General features: G+C 56.4%; 1 protein-coding gene across 1 annotated transcript in view; it reads right to left on the reverse strand.

The window, feature by feature from the left end:
• Positions 1-6,378: 6,378 nt before the first annotated feature.
• The window catches only part of MST1 (macrophage stimulating 1), a 47,465-nt gene continuing 36,861 nt past the window's right edge, over positions 6,379-16,982 (reverse strand). Inside the window, exons 10-18 of the mRNA XM_048857482.1 lie at positions 15,392-15,494; positions 14,554-14,690; positions 13,764-13,796; positions 13,405-13,516; positions 12,181-12,258; positions 8,831-8,977; positions 7,702-7,808; positions 7,175-7,314; positions 6,379-6,540 (exon numbers count right to left, since the gene is read on the reverse strand). Coding sequence (XP_048713439.1) covers positions 6,379-6,540; positions 7,175-7,314; positions 7,702-7,808; positions 8,831-8,977; positions 12,181-12,258; positions 13,405-13,516; positions 13,764-13,796; positions 14,554-14,690; positions 15,392-15,494 — 1,019 coding nt within the window. The remainder of the gene's footprint in view (positions 6,541-7,174; positions 7,315-7,701; positions 7,809-8,830; positions 8,978-12,180; positions 12,259-13,404; positions 13,517-13,763; positions 13,797-14,553; positions 14,691-15,391; positions 15,495-16,982) is intronic.

Consider the following 16,982-nt stretch of genomic DNA (forward strand, 5'->3'; position numbering starts at 1 on the left):
GGAGAGTGAGGGAATCCATGGACTTGGTGAGGAATGAATGGGAGGGGAAGGCCTCTCCTGATGGAAAATCAGTGATGAAGTATGTACTGACTTTCTGGGAAAAACTCGCTGAGCTCATGGGTTTGGCCAGGGAGAACCTAGCCAGAGCCCAAGGGAGGCAGAAGTTCTGGTATGACAGTTCAGCTCATGCCTGCTCCTATGACACTGGGGACTATGGGTGGCTCTCATCCCAATGAGGAATAATAAATTACAAGAGGCCTGGGATGGGCCCTTTAAGAGTATCAAACAGTTAAATGAGATGAACTATGTTGTTGCTCACAGCGACCGAGTGTACCATGTCAATATGATGAAGCCATACTTTGACAGGGAGAAGCTGGTACTGGCCAAATGCGGGTAAGAGGGAAATGGAACTCTTCCTTGTGACAGGGGCCAACCTCCCTCTGCAATCAATTCAGAGAAGTGTTGCATTTGTATCTGCAGCTGTTGTCCAACTGTCCTGGGTTCACTACCCAGGCTGCCTGTTGGGTGACAATGGGAGCCAGCCTTCCCATCAGGTGTTCCCTATTCAGAGTCACTGGAAAAACAGCCTAACACCTGGTGAGAGAGGTCAAAGACATGCTGGCTTTAGGGTTGATCCAGCCATCCTCCAGCTCTTAGGCCTAGCCCGTGGTGCTGGTTCCCAGGAAAGACTGTTGATCCGGTTTTGTGAGGACTATCGGAAGTTCAATGTAATCACTGTGTTTAGTTCTTAACCCATGCCTAGGCCTCAAAAACTCCTAGACAAGTTGGGGAAGACTCAGTACCTCACTATCAGGGATCTCACCAAGGGCTACCAGCAAGTGCCTTTGGCTCCAGGTACCAGGTTGAAATCTGCTTTTATAAGCCCTCTGGGGGCGGGGGGTCTATATGTTCTTGATCCTGCCTTTCAGCCTCAAGGGGTTGCCTGCCACCTCCCAGCATCGGATGGACCAGTTACAGAGGGGGATGGAGCACTTTGTCCTGGCATATATTCGTGATATCTGTGTCTTTAACTAGATGTGGGAGGGTCATGTGTCACAGGTGAAGAGGGTGCTGGGTCGCCTCTTGGATGCAGGACTGACTGTTAAAGCTGAAAAGTGTAATGGAGGGGGAGGCTTGCAGAGGTGTCATACCTGGGCATCAACGTGGAGAGTGGCCACCTAAAGCCAGAGCCAGTCAGAGTGGAGGCACTCAGAGATTGGCCTGCTCCCCAGACTAAGATGGTGGAGGGTTGTGTCGCACTTTAGCTCCATATCCACCCGCATCACTGAGTTATGCAAGAAGGGTAAGCAAGACAGGGGGTCTTGGCTTGGGCAGTGCCAGAGGGCTCTCTGTGCTCTGACGGAGGCTCTGCTCAAGTGCCCAGTTCTTGACAAACCTTTATTGTATTCATTGACGCCTCAGACACCGGGCTGGGCGCGGTGCTGATCCATGCCAATCTGAAGGGGAAGAGACACCTCATTCTGTACCTGAGCAAGAAGTTGCTGCCCAGGAGCAGAGCTATGCAGCCATAGAGAAGGAATGCCTGGCCTTGGAGTGGGCTCTTAAAAAGCTACAGTTATTTGGGTGCTATTTCACTGTGTACACAGACTACTTGCCCTGGCGTGGCTGTGTTGGACCATATGAAAGAAGTTCTGTATTAAAATCACAAATGAGTTTGATTCCCCATAGTTTAAATTCCAGAGTATTGCTAATTAAGAGGTCTCTTGGTTTTTGGTACTGTTTCTCTCCCTCTATGTGTGAAACTTGCAAGCTGCTAATTGCGTTAGTACATTCTAAGACAGAGTCTGTTCTCAAAGCAATTCACACAGAGAGAGACTCAAAGCAATACTCTGTAACAACAGAAACAGCACCCAGAGACTCCCCGCCCTTTTGTTGTATTAACAATTGTGATTAAAATAGAGATAGAGGATGTATGTGGATGGATGCTTGGTGTGGATAATAAGTGAATGATCAGGGAGGTGCCAGCCTAAGAATCCAGTGTCCTTCGGCTGAAGAAGGCGTCAAGTGGAAATAAGCAGAGGACCCCCGGAGGGCAGACTGGAATCCACCCAACAGCCTCAAGAATGGGAGAACCAAAGAACAAGATAACATCTAGCAGCACAGAGCCGGCAGGAATGTGCCATCTGCTGATTGATTCAGCAACAGCATGATGAAGAAATTCCCATAGACTGGCCTAGGAAGAAATTCCTATAAAAATGGACTCTAGAAAGTGAGATCTTTGGGGGGGTCTGATTCTGCAAACCAACTTCCAGGAGCATCAGATGAGCATCTGACAAGGCCCTGCTCCTTCCCCATGTCCAGGCCACCTGGCCAGTGGCTTGGCATGAGCAACTCTAAGGCTGGTAACTATGATAACAACCTTGCAGAACCTCTGTGTGTCTGTGTGTGTGTGTGTGTGTATGAATGAATGTGTGAATAAATATGAGATTGAATGGAATGTTATAACTACAACTAACTGCTTACTATGATTCTTTCTGTATTCACAATAAATGTGGTATTTTGCCTTTTCCCCTTTAATAAGATCCTGCTGGTTTTAATTTATTGGTATAACAGCTGCACCAGATGAAAGGGGCCAATGCCAAACTCCTGAGGTGGAGTCTGGTCTTCTAGGATTATGACATGGAAGTGGTCCATGTTAAGGTCCAATATTATAGCTGATGCTTTGTCCTGGAGATGGGGGGGGCTAAACTTCCCCAGGGCACTGACTAAAGTGACCCGCTCAGTTCAGTCTCAAAGCACAGAGAGAGAGGTGTCAGTGTGGGTTTTTTTCTTTGTTATGTTGTGTAATGGGGCAAGGCCAGATGGCTATAGAAAAGTAGTGGGAGATAGATAGCTCCAGGCTAAACAAATCCCTGGTACCAGGATAAATTAAATGGCAGCTGCTCCAAGTCAATTAAGACACCTGGGGCAAATTAAGAACTTTCCAGAAGGCAGGGAGAATGCTAGGTTGATTGGGAAACCTGAAGCCAATCAGGGACTGGCTGAAACTAGTTAAAAGCCTCCCAGTTAATCAGGTGGGTGTGGATGTCAGGAGCTGTGGGAGGAAGTTGTGCTGTTGGAGAGACTGAGCAACACACACCATATCAGGCACAAGGAAGGAGGCCCTGAGCTAAGGGTGAAGTGGAGCCTGAGGATGTAGGGGCTGCTGTGGGGAAGTAGCCCAGGGAATTATGTGTCATGTTTCTAACAGATCAGTTACCATAGCTGATACTATTAGGGTCCCTGGGCTCAAACCCGGAGTAGAGGTTGGGCCTGTGCTTCACCCTTTCCCCCATTAATCACTGAAACTAGGAGACAACAGAGACTGTGCAAGGAAGGATAACTTCTCCTCACCTCCCTTGTTGGCTTATGATGAAAATGGCTCAGTAGACTGTTACCCTTTTCTCTAAAGAGAGAAGGGTTACATGGAGGGTCACAGTGAGCCTCTGAGGCTAGCGAAATCCACCAGGAAATGTGGGACCCATGGAGACAAGAACAGAGCTGTCACAGTTGTATGTGAGTCTTACTGTTTTGTATGAAGACACAGTTTCCCTGTGTATTGCACCAATGCCTAGATGGGAATAAAAGTGTGTGACTTTGCTGACTCTGGGTCGGGGGGAGGCTGCCCAGCTGTCTGCATGTAAGCAATGGATGGTGCCTTCATAACCGGAGACCCAGGAGTGGGATGCAACCAGGTGACACTTTGCCAGGGAAGCAAGACAAAGACCAAGAAGAGGGGCAGTGGGTGTGCTGGAGGTCAGGCAGCTGGAAGGGGCAGTTGGCTGTTTGGGACCCGGAGGTGGGAGTCGAAGGCGCCATGCCCTGGGTCCCCCCAAGATAGACTCTGTGGAAAGTTCCTGATTTCTGTGCTAAGAAACTCTGCTTTAGTCTATGTTCCTGAGGGTGAGATTTACCTGAATTTAGTTTCTTACTGTATTAGGCTTAGACTTGTGTGTTTTGTTTTGTTTTGCTTGGTAATTGACTTTCTTCTGTCTGTTGTTATTTGGAACCACTTAAATCCTACTTTTTATATATAATAAAATTACTTTTTACTTATTAATTAACCCAGAGCAGGTAATTAATTCCTGGGGGAGCAAACAGCTGTGCATATCTCTCTGTCAGTGTTATAGAAGGCAAACAATTTATGAGTTTACCCTGTATAAGCTTTATACAGATTAAAATGGATTTTTTGAGGTTTGGATCGGTTTGGGAACTGGGTATCTGGGTGCTGGAGACAGGAGCACTTCTTAAGCTCTTTTCAGTTAAGCCTGTAGCTTTTGGGGGATGTGGTTTAGACCTGGGTCAAGCACAATAGGAAAGGCACTGAAGGCCCAAGCTGCCAGGGAAAACAGGCTTAGAGGTAGTCCCAGCACTTAAGGTGGCAGTTCCAAAGGGGTTTTCTGGCACCTAATCTGTCACAGGGGGCTCTGCCAAAAGCTAAGCAGGAACTGACTGGCGTGGCTGGTGAGAATGGTGCGCAGGGGCAGTGGCTGTGGTGCTGCATGACATGATGGATATGGGGTGCAAAACTGCTGCCTAGAGACTTGTCCGTGGCGGCGAGGTGGATTTTGGGGTGACTCCAGCTGCACCAAGGAGACTGGGCTTGGATGCTTGTCTGGACCAAGTGGAGACATGAGCTCTGATACACACAAACGAGCCCAAGGACAGTGCCCTTGGCTAGGAAACAGCCTGGATCTGTAGAAGAGCAGAGGGACCAGCCCAAGTCACCCATCACAGAGCGGGGGGGGTCTTACAGCTCTGTGAACTAGCTACAGGCTGGAAGGCCAGGCCACTAGTGGAGAGCCAAGTCCCATGGTCAGGAGTCAAATTCCAGGTTCATACGGTTTTTCTTTGACTTCTTCCCGTGGGTTTCCAAGCCCCATGGGTCTGGCTCCAGCTCTGCTAAATAAACTTCTGTCTGGTTTTCCTAGATACGGCTGAGAGGCAAATGCTAAGGAGAGGGTGAACTGAGGTGAGACCCATGACCAGGTGACCCAGCTCCCTGCAGGCCGTGGACTAGGGTGCACGGGGGGGGTGAGGTGGGGGCGGGGTGTGTCCAGAAAAGGGCAGGGCACTTGTGTGTCCCATGGTGAGGGGGTGTAAATTCCCAGCCTGCTGGGGAAAGACCAAGGCTTGTGGAGCTCGGGGGGGTGCACCTGTCTGCCAGCAGCCGGCTGAGCTGGGAGCCTCCCCTTGGCGGACACAGACCTGCTCCCTCCTGCTGTGGGCAGGGATTTGCCCCAGAGACCTCGGGTACCCCCCAAAGTGTCCCAGGCAGCAGCCCCAGTGCACGATGGGTGGAGTAATCAGGGGGCTGGGTGAGAAGGTGGCTGGACAGGTGGGAGGAATGGGGCACTGGGAGTCCCAGTAAATGGCTGGCGTCTGGAATCCCTGCAGCACACCTCACCTGTCTCATGCTGGCTATGGCTTGGTCAGATGAGCCAGGGCTGTTCCCACAGTGGGGCAGTCACAGCCCCAGAGCCAGCCCCTGCCCTCCTCCTACATGCAAGCCATGACCCAGCTCTGCCCTCCCTGTAGTCAGATCCACCCTAGAGCCCCCTGCCCTGCCTCTGGGTCACAGCTCCTGTTCTATTGGCAAACTTAGAAACATGAACCAGCTCCTCTATCCCCACCATGTCACCTAGGACCCATGTGCTGACGGGCCAGTGGGCCACATGCTTCCCTGCCCCCACCCAGGGACTGCCTCCTGCCCCCCCCCCAGCACTCAAGGACCTTTCCCCTCCTCCTTTTGCCCCCCCACCATTAGCTCCAGCCCATCACTGCCCTCTCCCAGTGATGCACGTGGCTGCAGCATACAAAGGCTCCCAGTGAGACATGCCCAGGCCAGGCACTGGGCTCCTGTGGGTCACAGCAAACTCAGGAATCAGCGCCCGCCCCCCCCCCGCCTCCCCCGATCCCGGGGGAGAGGCTCCTTGGAGTGGGCAGGGCCAGAGCCTGGCCCCATCCTGCCAATGCTGCTGCCATCTCCCCCAGGTGGACTTGGAGCCTGCCAGGCCCTGCCCAGGCTCCCACCAGTCCTTGGGGCTGGTCCTGTACCCCAGCACCCAGGTCCCCCCGGCCCACATGACAGAGACACCTTAAGCATGTTTATTGCAATCACCCAATGCAGTAATGAGGAGCAACCCCCTGTTGTGAGGCTGATGCCCACAACCCAGGGACAGGCTGGCCTGGCTTGGTCTCAGCACATGGGACAGACAGTCTGGATTCAGAGCCCCGCCTGGGGATGCTGTGAGGGTTTGGCACAGTTTGGAATGGGTGAACTCCAATGGCCATCATGAGGCGGAGGGGAAAGCAGTGCTGAGCTCATTGGGGGGGCTGTCCCTGCCCATCTGGGCCCTGAGCTGGGCCCCCCCCAGCTCAGAACATCCTCATCACTTTGTTGATCCAATCGACGTAGAGCGAGACACGAGTGAAGATGGCTGGCTGGTCCTTGCGGGCACACACACGCATTGGGGTTATGATGCCCTCCAGCACCCAGCAGTCATGGGTCAGGCAGGCCAGCGGCCCCCCATAGTCACCCTGCAGGGGCCGAGAGAACATGCCAACTCTTACGCCCTGCGCTGGCCCCTCAGCATGGGCAGGGACTCGGAGTGCCAAGCCACTGTGGAGGGCCCAGGGCTCCTGGCCTCACTCCTGTGCTCCTGTCCTGCCCTGCCCCACCGTGTCCCCAGGGCCACGTCCTGCCCTGCCCCCTCACAGATCCTCCCCATGCTCACCTTGCATGGCCTCCTTCCCCAGGATCCACTTCCAGCCCCCACAGCACTCCCCTCCCCTCACCCATAGCACATCTTCCAGGCCTGCCCCCATGGCACTCCCTCATCCACAGTACTCCCCTTCTCTCCCTCACAGCATTCCCTCCCAGCTTTCCCCAGACAACACTCCCCTCCCCTCCCCCACTGTACTCCCCTTCCCTCCTCCACGACACTCTCCTCCGCCACAGAACTCTCCTCCCCTCCCCATAACATTTCCCTCCCCTCCCACCCCCCAGAGCACTCTCCTCCCCCTTTGAACTGCCACCCAGCCTGCCCCCTAAACACTCCTTCCCCTCCCCCACGGCACTCCCCTCCCCCAGGGCACTCCCTCCCAGCCTGCCCCCACTGCACTCCCTTCCCCTTCCCCCAGCATGCACCAACCAGCATGCCCCCCAGCTCACCTCACAGGCCCCCACCCTGGCTCTCAGGGGCGCAGTACACAGCTCACTCTCCTTCACCTGGCCTCGGAGCGCCATGTTGCACTCCTTGTTGCTCATCACAGGCAGCTTGGCCACGTTGAGTAGAGTCTTGTTGCCAGTACCTGGGGCAGGAGGGAGAGCAGGTGAGAGGCCTAGGTGCTAGAGCCCAAGGACTGGTGGCCCCATCTCGCTTCCCCCCGGCCTGGGCAGGGCTGGCTGGAGGGGAGGCTGGCTAGGCCATGACGGGGTCCCTGTCTGGGATCTGATGTGGCAGTGGTGGAAGGGATGGGGCAGAGGGATGGAGCAGAGGGGAAGCTGCATGGGGCAGGAATCCGGCTGGGGCTCCTGTAGTATAGAGGCAGGGTAGGAGAAAGCTGGGGAAGGTGGGGTGTCATTGCAGACAGCCCCAGCCTGGAGAAGAGACTGGACGGCTCTGGGGGTGTCTGTGCCCCATGGCATTCTCCAGTCCTCACCTCCTGGCTGCCCCCTCCCTGATCCTGGGTCTGTACCTCTGGTTTCACCCCATCCGGCGATCTCGCACTCTGTGTTCTCAGGCACGACGTACCGCTCTGGTGGGAGGCAGATCAGAGCCACCCGCTTGTTCAGAGTCGCTGGCCTGCCAAGAGAGAGCAGTGCCACATAGCTGCCTGCCCACGCCCTGCCACCCAACTCCCAGCATGGCACCATGGGCTCTGCCCTCACCATGGCCATTGCAGAAACAGGCCTTCAGCACAGATTGATCTGGAGCAGCCTCCAAATGTGACTCAAGCACAACAGGACTGCTGCAGGGACCCGGGCTAATGACTCGCAGAGGTTTGAACTGCCCATTCAGCTCTGTCCAGCCCTGGGGGTTGCTGACTCCTCAGCCCCAGAATTTGGTGTTAGCTGGGGGATTCCCCCCACGCTGGCCCAGGTTTCTTGTTCCCCTGCCTGCAGCTGCCTCTTGCTTTCCAGGGCGTGCCAGCTGGATGCCAGTGCATGCCCCTGCATGAAGCCATGGCACCAGGCCATGGGGGGGTCAGGGAGGCAGAGCCAGAGCCAGGGACTGGAAGTGCAGCCAGAGATGAGCCACTAGTGCAGGCTCCAAGCTGCCCCCTTCCTGGAGCTCCTGGCACAGGGAGGAAGTGGTGCTGAGCCAGGCTGCCTGGCTGCAGGCCTGAGGGGCTGGCAAGGGCTAGGCTGCGCTGCAGAGCTTTGTGCTGTGGGATGCATGGGCTGCATCACAGCCAGGCACCTGCCTTGAGGTCATGCCACCTGCCAGGGCCATATACTACCCCACCTGCCTCCCTGTCACAGCCAGACACCTGCCCCATGGGCTGGCCTCCTGCACCACCAGTGCCCATACCGGCCATGCACTCCTGCACCACCCTTCCCATCGTGGCACCCAGCACGCCTGGGCAGGGCATGCCCTGGCTGTCCCCAGGGCCCCTGGCTGGCTCATGGAGGTTCTCTGTGGGAGCACAGAAAATCACTGGAGCCAACCAGACCTTACACCCCTTGTAGGGAAAGGGGGCACTCCAGTTGAAAGGAAAGGCTGTCACACCAAGAGCTGCATGGTGGGTGGGTGGGGGTGGAGTCCAGTGTACGCCTTGGCACCCGGTCCTGGCCTCACCAAGCCGGCGCCCTCAGCTTGCTCACCTGGCTAATTTCAGCAGGACCAGGTTGGACGCAGAGGGCCCGCAGACAAGTCTCAGGATGGGGAGGGCCTGTTTGTCGGGGTCGCTGGGGCTCGGGTCCTTGAAGAGGGTCCCAAGTTGGACCTCATAGCTAGACAGGTCAGTGTCACTGCCAGAGGAGGCAAGATCCAAGCTGCAGCACATCACTCCAGCACAGTGCCCCCAGCCCTCACTCTGCTCCTCAGCCCCCGCCCTGATCCCCAGCCTCCATTCAGCAGGAGCTCCCACTGTAGGGTTGCCAACTGTCGAATCACACAAACCCAAACACCCTTGTCCTGCCCCCTGCCCCGCCCATTCTCCAAGTCCCCGCCCCACTCATTCCATCCCCCCTCCCTCCGTCGCTAACTCTCCCCCACCCTCATTAACTTTCACCAGGCTGGGACAGGGGGTTCGGGTGCAGGGGGTGGGGTGGACTCTGGGCTGGGGCCGAGGGGTTTGGACTGTGGGAGCTTTTCATATGGTCTCCCACAGTATTCTTGCCAGCAGGTTAAAGAAGTATGGGCTGGATGAATGGACTATAAGGTGGATAGAAAGCTGGCTAGATCATTGGGTTCAACCAGTATGATCAATGGCTCCATGTCTAGTTGGCAGCTGGTATCAAGTGGAGTGCCCCCAAGGGTCCGTCCTGGGACCAGTTTTGTTCAATATCTTCATTAATGATCTGGAGGATGGCATGGACTGCACCCTCAGCAAGTTTGCAGATGACACTAAACTGGGAGGAGAGGTAGATACACTTGGAGGGTAGGGATAGGATACAGAGGGACCAAGACAAATTAGAAGGTTGCTCCAAAAGAAATCTGATGAGGTTCAACAAGGACAAGTGCAGATTCCTGCACTTAGGACAGAAGAATCCCATGCACTGCTACAGACTAGGGACTGAATGGCTAGGCAGCAGTTCTGCAGAAAAGGACCTGGGGGTTACAGTGGATGAGAAGCTGGATATGAGTCAACAGTGTGCCCTTGTTGCCAAGAAGGCTAATGGCATTTTGGGCTGTATAAGTAGGGGCATTGCCAGCAGATCGAGGGACATGATCATTCCCCTCTATTCAACATTGGTGAGGCCTCATCTGGAGTATTGTGTCCAGTTTTGGGCCCCACACTACAAGAAGGATGTGGACAAATTGGAAAGAGTCCAGCAGAGGGCAACACAAATAATTAGAGGGCTGGAGCACATGACTTATGAGAAGAGGCTGAGGGAACTGGGGTGCCACAAGTATGCCTTTTCTTTTTGAGGGAACTGGGTTTGTTTAGTCTGCAGAAGAGAAGAATGAGGGGGGATTTGATAGCTGCTTTCAACTACCTGAAAGGGGGTTCCAAAGAGGATGGATCTAGACTGTTCTCAGTGGTAGCAGATGACAGAACGAGGAGCAATGGTCTCAAGTTGCAGTGGGGGATGTGTCGGTTGGATATTAGGAAAAACTTTTTCACTAGGAGGGTGGTGAAGCACTGGAATGGGTTACCTAGGGAGGTGGTGGAATCTCCTTCATTAGAGGTTTTCAAGATCAGGCTTGGCAAAGCCCTGGCTGGGTTGATTTAGTTGGGGATTGGTCCTGCTTTGAGCAGGGGGTTGGACTAGATGACCTCCTGAGGTCCCTTCCAACCCTGATATTCTATGATTCTATGAGGGGGCTCTGGTCTGAGGGTGGGGCAGGGGGTTGGGGTGCAGAGGGGGGTGCAAGCTCTGGGAGGGAGTTTGGGTCCTGGAGGGGGCTCAAGGCTGGGGTTGGGGGCACAGCAGGTCTAAGTCAGGCTCTCTGCCTGCCCCTGGCTCTGCGCCACTCCTGGAAGTGGCTGGCATGTCCCTGAAGCGGGGGGTTATGGGGTCTCCACGCACTGCCCCCGCCCCAAGCTCCGACTCCACAGCTCTCATTGCCTGGAAACTTTGGCCAAAGGGAGCTACGGGGGCAGTGCCTGCAGGCAGGCACTTGGTCCTCCCCAGGGGCCTCAGGGATGTGCTGGCTGCTTCCAGGAGCGGCCCAGAGCTAGGGGCTGGCAGGGGGCCTGCCTTAGCCTGACTGCGCTGCTGATCAGGACCAGTCCAAGGTAAGCACCGCCTGGCCAGAGCCCACACTGCTTCTGCACCCCAATCACCTGCCCCAGGTTGGAACTCCCTCATGCACCCTAACTTCCTCCCTGACCCTGAACCTCCACCCGCACCCCAATCGCCTGCCCCAGCCCTGAGCCCCCTCCTGCACCCAAACTCCCTCCCAGAGCCTGCACCCCTCACCCCCCCTACACCCCAATCCCCTGCCCTAGCCCTGAGCCCCCTACTGGAGCCTGAACCCAGCACACCCTCCCGCACCCCAACCTTCTCCCCCAGCCCAGAGCCCCCTCCAGTACCTAAACTCCCCCCCAGAGCTTGCACCCTGCACCCCCCCCACACCCTAAGCCCTGCCCCAGGCTCAGCCCGGAGTGCCCTCCTACCCTCCAAACTCCTTGGCCCCAGAGACCGCACCCCAACCCTCTGCCTTCGCCTGGTGAAAGTAAGTGAGAGTGTGGGAGAGTGAGTGATGGAGAGAGGGAGGATGGCATGACCAGGGCGGGGCCTCGGAGATGGGGCGGGACAGGAGTGGGGCAAGGGCACTTGGGTTTGCATGATTAGACAGTTGGCAACCCTACTGGCTGTGCAGGGCTCTCTCACAGTCCCCCATACCTGGGGCCCCGCCTTTCTGCCCATGGTGCCATTAGGAGTGGGCGAGGAAGGACTGGCCCTTCCCTGCAGGCCAGGGCTGCACAGCCCAGGAAGGTGCTCCCAGACAGTCCGTGTCTGACCATCACTACAGCAGCCCCCTCATGCCCAGGCCAAAGGGCTCGCTCTGGGGCTGATACATGCCATGCGGCACAGGGGTGGGAGGCCAGGCTGACAGAGGCTGAGCATGGTGCTGCCCAGACGCCTGTGTAGCCTGCAGCTAGGGAGGGTAGGGGGTGAAGGGACAAACCACAGGCTCCTATTGTCCACTGCCCACCTGTGCACTGCAGCACCCACCAGATGATGCCTGCAGCTGTTGCAGTGGTGCTAGTCAGCAGGGACCATCTGCCTCCCTTCGCTGCTCCCCGGCCCATCACTGAGCCCGGCCCCGCTGGCCGCCGTACCATGGAGGACTGGATGGTAACAACCCCTGGACTAGCGCTGAGCGTCTGAAAGGCACCAGCTAGCTGATCTCTGGACCAGTCAGGGTCCAGTGGGACTGTCCCCTACTCCAGCCCCCCCCCCCCCTCCCCACAGTGCCATGTGCTCAGCCAGAATGGCTCTTGCACAGAACACCGCATTTCCTCCCCTGGAGGGGCCCCAGGGTACAGCTGACACCTTACCAGGAGGAGAAGCACTGGCGCGTGCTGATGACCCATTGCTCCTTCACTAGGGATCCTCCACAGAAATGCACTCCTTCCCTGCGGAGCAGAAAGCACACAGCACATGGGAGAGGCAGGGTCCAGGCAGGCCTGCCTCACAGGGCCTGGCAATCTAGTTAGCACCAGGTGGATCTGGCAGCAGTAACAAAGAGGAGGTGAAGGGGTGACTTGATCACTGTGCAGAATATTGGCATAGGAACCGAATCTTTCATCCTGGGCTCTTCAGGCTGGCAGAGGAAGGGCTACCACTGTCCATAGGTGGGATGCTGAAGCTAGACACATTCATCCTGGAAATCAGGCTTACATTTTTACTCGTCAGAATAAGTAACCATTGGAACAATTTACCCAGGGTCATTGTGGATTCTCCACCACTGACAATTTGTAACTCAAGATTGGCTATTTTCTGGCTCTAGGAAATGTTTTGGGGATTTTCTCTGGCCTGTGTCCTACAGGAGGTGAGACTGGATAATTACGATGGTCCGTTCAGGCCTGGGAATGGCTGAATCTCCGGATCGCCATGCCTCTCTGAGGGCTGGGCGCGCTTGGCCTCCAGCAGATCAGATATGGGACTGTGAGGTGCATGGGGAGTCTCTGCCTCTGTGGCATTGGCCACAGTCAGAGCGGTCACTGGTCTGCATGGCACTTTGGCTCATTGTGAGATGGTACCGTGGGTCTCAGCTCCATGCAGCTTATAAGCCTCTCTCCTCTGTGAGGAACCTATGGCAGGAGGTGTGACCACCACTGGCTATTCTGCAAGTGCCAGTCCCCAGGCCCCTGCTATTGCAGCTGCCGAGTGCCTGGGGGTCTGGATGCTGGGGAACTGCAGTGCGCATTGTGAGGCCTGGGGGCAGGCACCAACATTCGTGGCTTGCTGACCCCCAGCCTGTGCCTGGCGAGCCATGGTGGTGGGAGGCTGCTCAGAGTGGCCAGCCAGCCAGTGTTACTACCCCCAGAAGATCTGGGGCCGGGCTCTAGCTGCTCTGGGAGATGCACACTTTGCTGCTCCGCACCCATTAAACTCTTGCCCCACTGAATGGAGTTCAAATAACTGCCGCCTGAGTCTCCACTTTGAGCCAGCGGAGCAATGGTCAGGCACCAATGGCACACGGCTGCTGCCGCTGCTTCCCCATGACCCAGCAGGGTCCCACTCTCCAGCTCTCCTGCCCCAGCCCCACCCTGGCTCACCGGTTGCGGATGCTGACGGTCCAGGGTGAGTTCCCGGGGCGTCCCCCGACTATACGGCCTTTCAGCTGGCGGCGCTCATCCCTCTTGCCACACTCGGCAAAGACAATATTATCTGCAGACATGGGGAGGATGAGGACAGTGCACGGGGGCCAGGGCCGGCAGCAGACTCAGCAGGAGCTCCCCAAAGATTCCCCCAGCCAGAGGCAGCTGCTTGGTAATCTGGGTGTTTTCCCAGTCCCAAGAGGGAGGTGGGGTCACCTAGGGGCTCTGTGGCCTCTGCTCCTGAGCACTATCCCCTAACTGAGCTGCCCCCGCCTGGCCCCAGCACCTGGACCCCGGCCACAGCTGGTGGGCTTTACCTGCAGTCTCCAGGATGGCCAGCGTCTTGTCACCTGTTGGGGAAACAAACCAGAGGTGGGGAAGATCAGTTGCCCCAAGAAGTGGAGCACAGTAGGTGAGCCAAGCATGGATGGCGCCAGGTCTGGGGAATGGCCAAAGCATAGCCCTGAAGGGGGTTCAGCCCCCAAGTCAGCTCCTCACTCCCACCTTGCAGAGACCCAGCTCCTTTTAACGCTGATTAAATCTTTTGAAAACTCTTCCCGGCTTCCACGCTGGTACTGAACCAGCCTATCACTGCAGCACTGGAGTGGGGTGATCGAGCCCTTAATCACACCCCTTCACCCTCTCCTCCAGTGCACCCCCACCTGAGCATCTTCTGGCCCTGGCCTGTCCGTGGCCCCGGAGCCCCATCTGCCTGACACAGGTATGGCTGATTACCTGGAACCCACAGGGCAGTTTAAGGGAGCAAGTTTGGGGCCACCAATCCGCCCATCCCTCTGCTAGGCCAGAGCCCAGGTCTGCCCTGAGAGGGCTCAGATCCATGTGCCAAACACCAGGCAGCCAGGGCTGGCTCTGCTGTGGAGAAGGCCCCTGGAGGGGGCAGCCCAGCCTGTGGCTTTGGAGAGGTGGCCCTGGCAGTGGCCCTGGGTCGACAGGAGGCTGGGCCACAGGCCAGCCTGGCAGAGGGGAGCCAGGCCGCGAACCCACTGCATTTTCTCAACTCAGCAGCATGACTCCAGTCCCCAGAGAACATGGCGTGGGGCAGTGGCCTTGGGATTGAGCTGTCCCCTCTGAGTGCCAGGCACCCACCGCAGGGCTTGATGGCGCAATAATCAAACTGGGTGCTGGGGTCCATGGTGTAGCACCAGGGCCCGTGGCTGTCGTTGTCAGGGTTGCGGCAATAATTCTCCTCCAGGCGCATGGTGGGGAACATGGCAGGCGAGATCCTGTGGGGAGATGGGGAAATCAGCCCTGTGTCCCTCAACCCCGACCCCTTGCCCCGGCTGCCTCTCAGCCCCCCATCCCTCAGCCCAGATTCTCATAGCCACTCTCCTGCCCCCCACCCCTCAGCCCCCTCCAATCACTCTCTAGCTCCTCGCCCCTCAGTTACCACCCACCCCTCAGCCACTCTTCTGCCCCCTGACCCTCAGTCACCCCACCCCTCAACCCCCCAGCCACCCTCCTGCCCCTGCACCTCAGTCACCCCCCACCTCCAGCCACCCTCTTGCCCCGCACCACTCAGCTCCCCCAGCAATTCTCCTGCCCATCACCCCCCATCCATCCTCCTGCCCCCCGCCCCTCAAACTCCCACACCTCAGCTACCCTCCTGCCCCTGCCCCTCAGCTCCTCAACCCTCAGCCCTTCCCACTGCCGCCTCCTCAACCCCCCTGCTGCCCTGGTTTCCCTCAATCCCCCCAACCCTTCAATCTTCCCACACCTCTCATCCCTTGTCCCAACACTCCCCACAACCCTCCCCCTGAGGTGAGTGCCATTCCCACTGCCCCAGCCCTGCTGCGCGCCTTGACCCAGGCTCCATGGCATGGTCACATGCCTAGGTTCCTGGGCCCAGTGCAGGGACCTCCCCACCCGGGGCCTCTCCCAGTGGCTGTGGGGGCCATTTCTGGAGGAGGGGAGACCCCACACTTACTGGGGTGTGTGTGGTGACCCTGCTGACCACTTCTGGCAAGTGATGCCCTTCCGGGTTTTGCTGATCTTGCCCCTGTACAGCTCACCATTTCCATGGTAACAGTCTGGGGTGAGGGAAGGGAAAGGACAGCTGTTACTGAGGGTGCACAGCTCCCCTGCAGCTCCCTAGCCTCCGTCCCCACCATGACACCCCTCAGAGACCATCCTGGCACTGCTGGCCTAGTGCATCCTGCCCTGCTCCCAGACCTCCAGAGACTGCCCAGGAGGTAATACACACACTGTGTTCTGTTATTGGAGGGTCGCTCTTGGGCACTCAACTGTACACACTAGTTTGTTATTGTAGGGTCACTCCTGGGCACTGGGCTGTGGGCACTGATCATAGAATCATGGAAGATTAGGGTTCGAAGAGATCTCAGGACATCGTCTAGTCCAATCCCCAGCTCAAAGCAGGACCAACCCCAACTAAATCATCCCAGCCAGGGCTTTGTCAAGATGGGCCTAAAAAACCTCTAAGGATAGAGATTCCACCACCTCCCTGGGTAACCCATTCCAGTGCTTTACCACCCTCCTAGTGAAATAGTTTTTCCTAATATGCAACCTAGACCTCTCCCACTGCAATTTGAGACCATTGCTCCTTGTTCTGTCATCTGCCACCAGTGAGAACGGCCTAGCTCCATCCTCTTTGGAACCGCCTTTCAGGTAGGTGAAGCCTGCTATCAAATCCCCCCCTCACTCTTCTCCTCTGCAGACTAAATAAGCCCAGTTCCCTCAGCCTCTCCTCATAAGTCATGTGCCCCAGCCCCCTAATAATTTTTGCTACCCTCCGCTGCACTCTCTTCAATTTATCCACATCATTTCTGTAATGGGGGGCCTAAAACTGGACGCAATACTCCAGATGTGGCCTCCCTCGTGCTGAATAGAGGGGAATAATCATTTCCCTCGATCTGCCGGCAATGCTCATACTAATGCAGTGCAGTATGCTGTTAGCCTTCTTGGCAACAAGGACACACTGCTGACTCAGATCCAGCTTCTCATCCACTGTAATCCCCAGGTCCTTTTCTGCAGAACTGCAGCTTAGCCAGTCAGTACCCAGCCTGTAGCGGAGCATGGGATTCTTCCGTCCTAACTGCAGGACTCTGCATTTGTCCTTGTTGAATCTCATCAGATTTCTTTTGTCCCAACCTCCAGTTTGTCTAGCTCACTCTGGACCCTATCCCTACCCTCCAGCATATCTACCTCTCCCCACAGCTGAATGTCATCCACTAACTTGCTGAGGGTGCAATCTAGCCCATCATCCATAGAATCATAGAATCATAGAATATCAGGGTTGGAAGGGACCTCAGGAGGTCATCTAGTCCAACCCCCTGCTCAAAAGCAGGACCCATCCCCAATTAAATCATCCCAGCCAGGGCTTTGTCAAGCCTGACCTTAAAAACTTCTAAGGAAGGAGATTCCACCACCTCCCTAGGCAACGCATTCCAGTGTTTCACCACCCTCCTAGTGAAAAAGTTTTTCCTAATATCCAACCTAAACCTCCTCCACTGCAACTTGAGACCATTACTCCTTGTCCTGTCCTCTTCCACCACTGAGAA

Source organism: Caretta caretta, chromosome 7 (genome assembly GCF_965140235.1).
Source record: "Caretta caretta isolate rCarCar2 chromosome 7, rCarCar1.hap1, whole genome shotgun sequence".
NCBI lineage: Eukaryota > Metazoa > Chordata > Testudines > Cheloniidae > Caretta > Caretta caretta.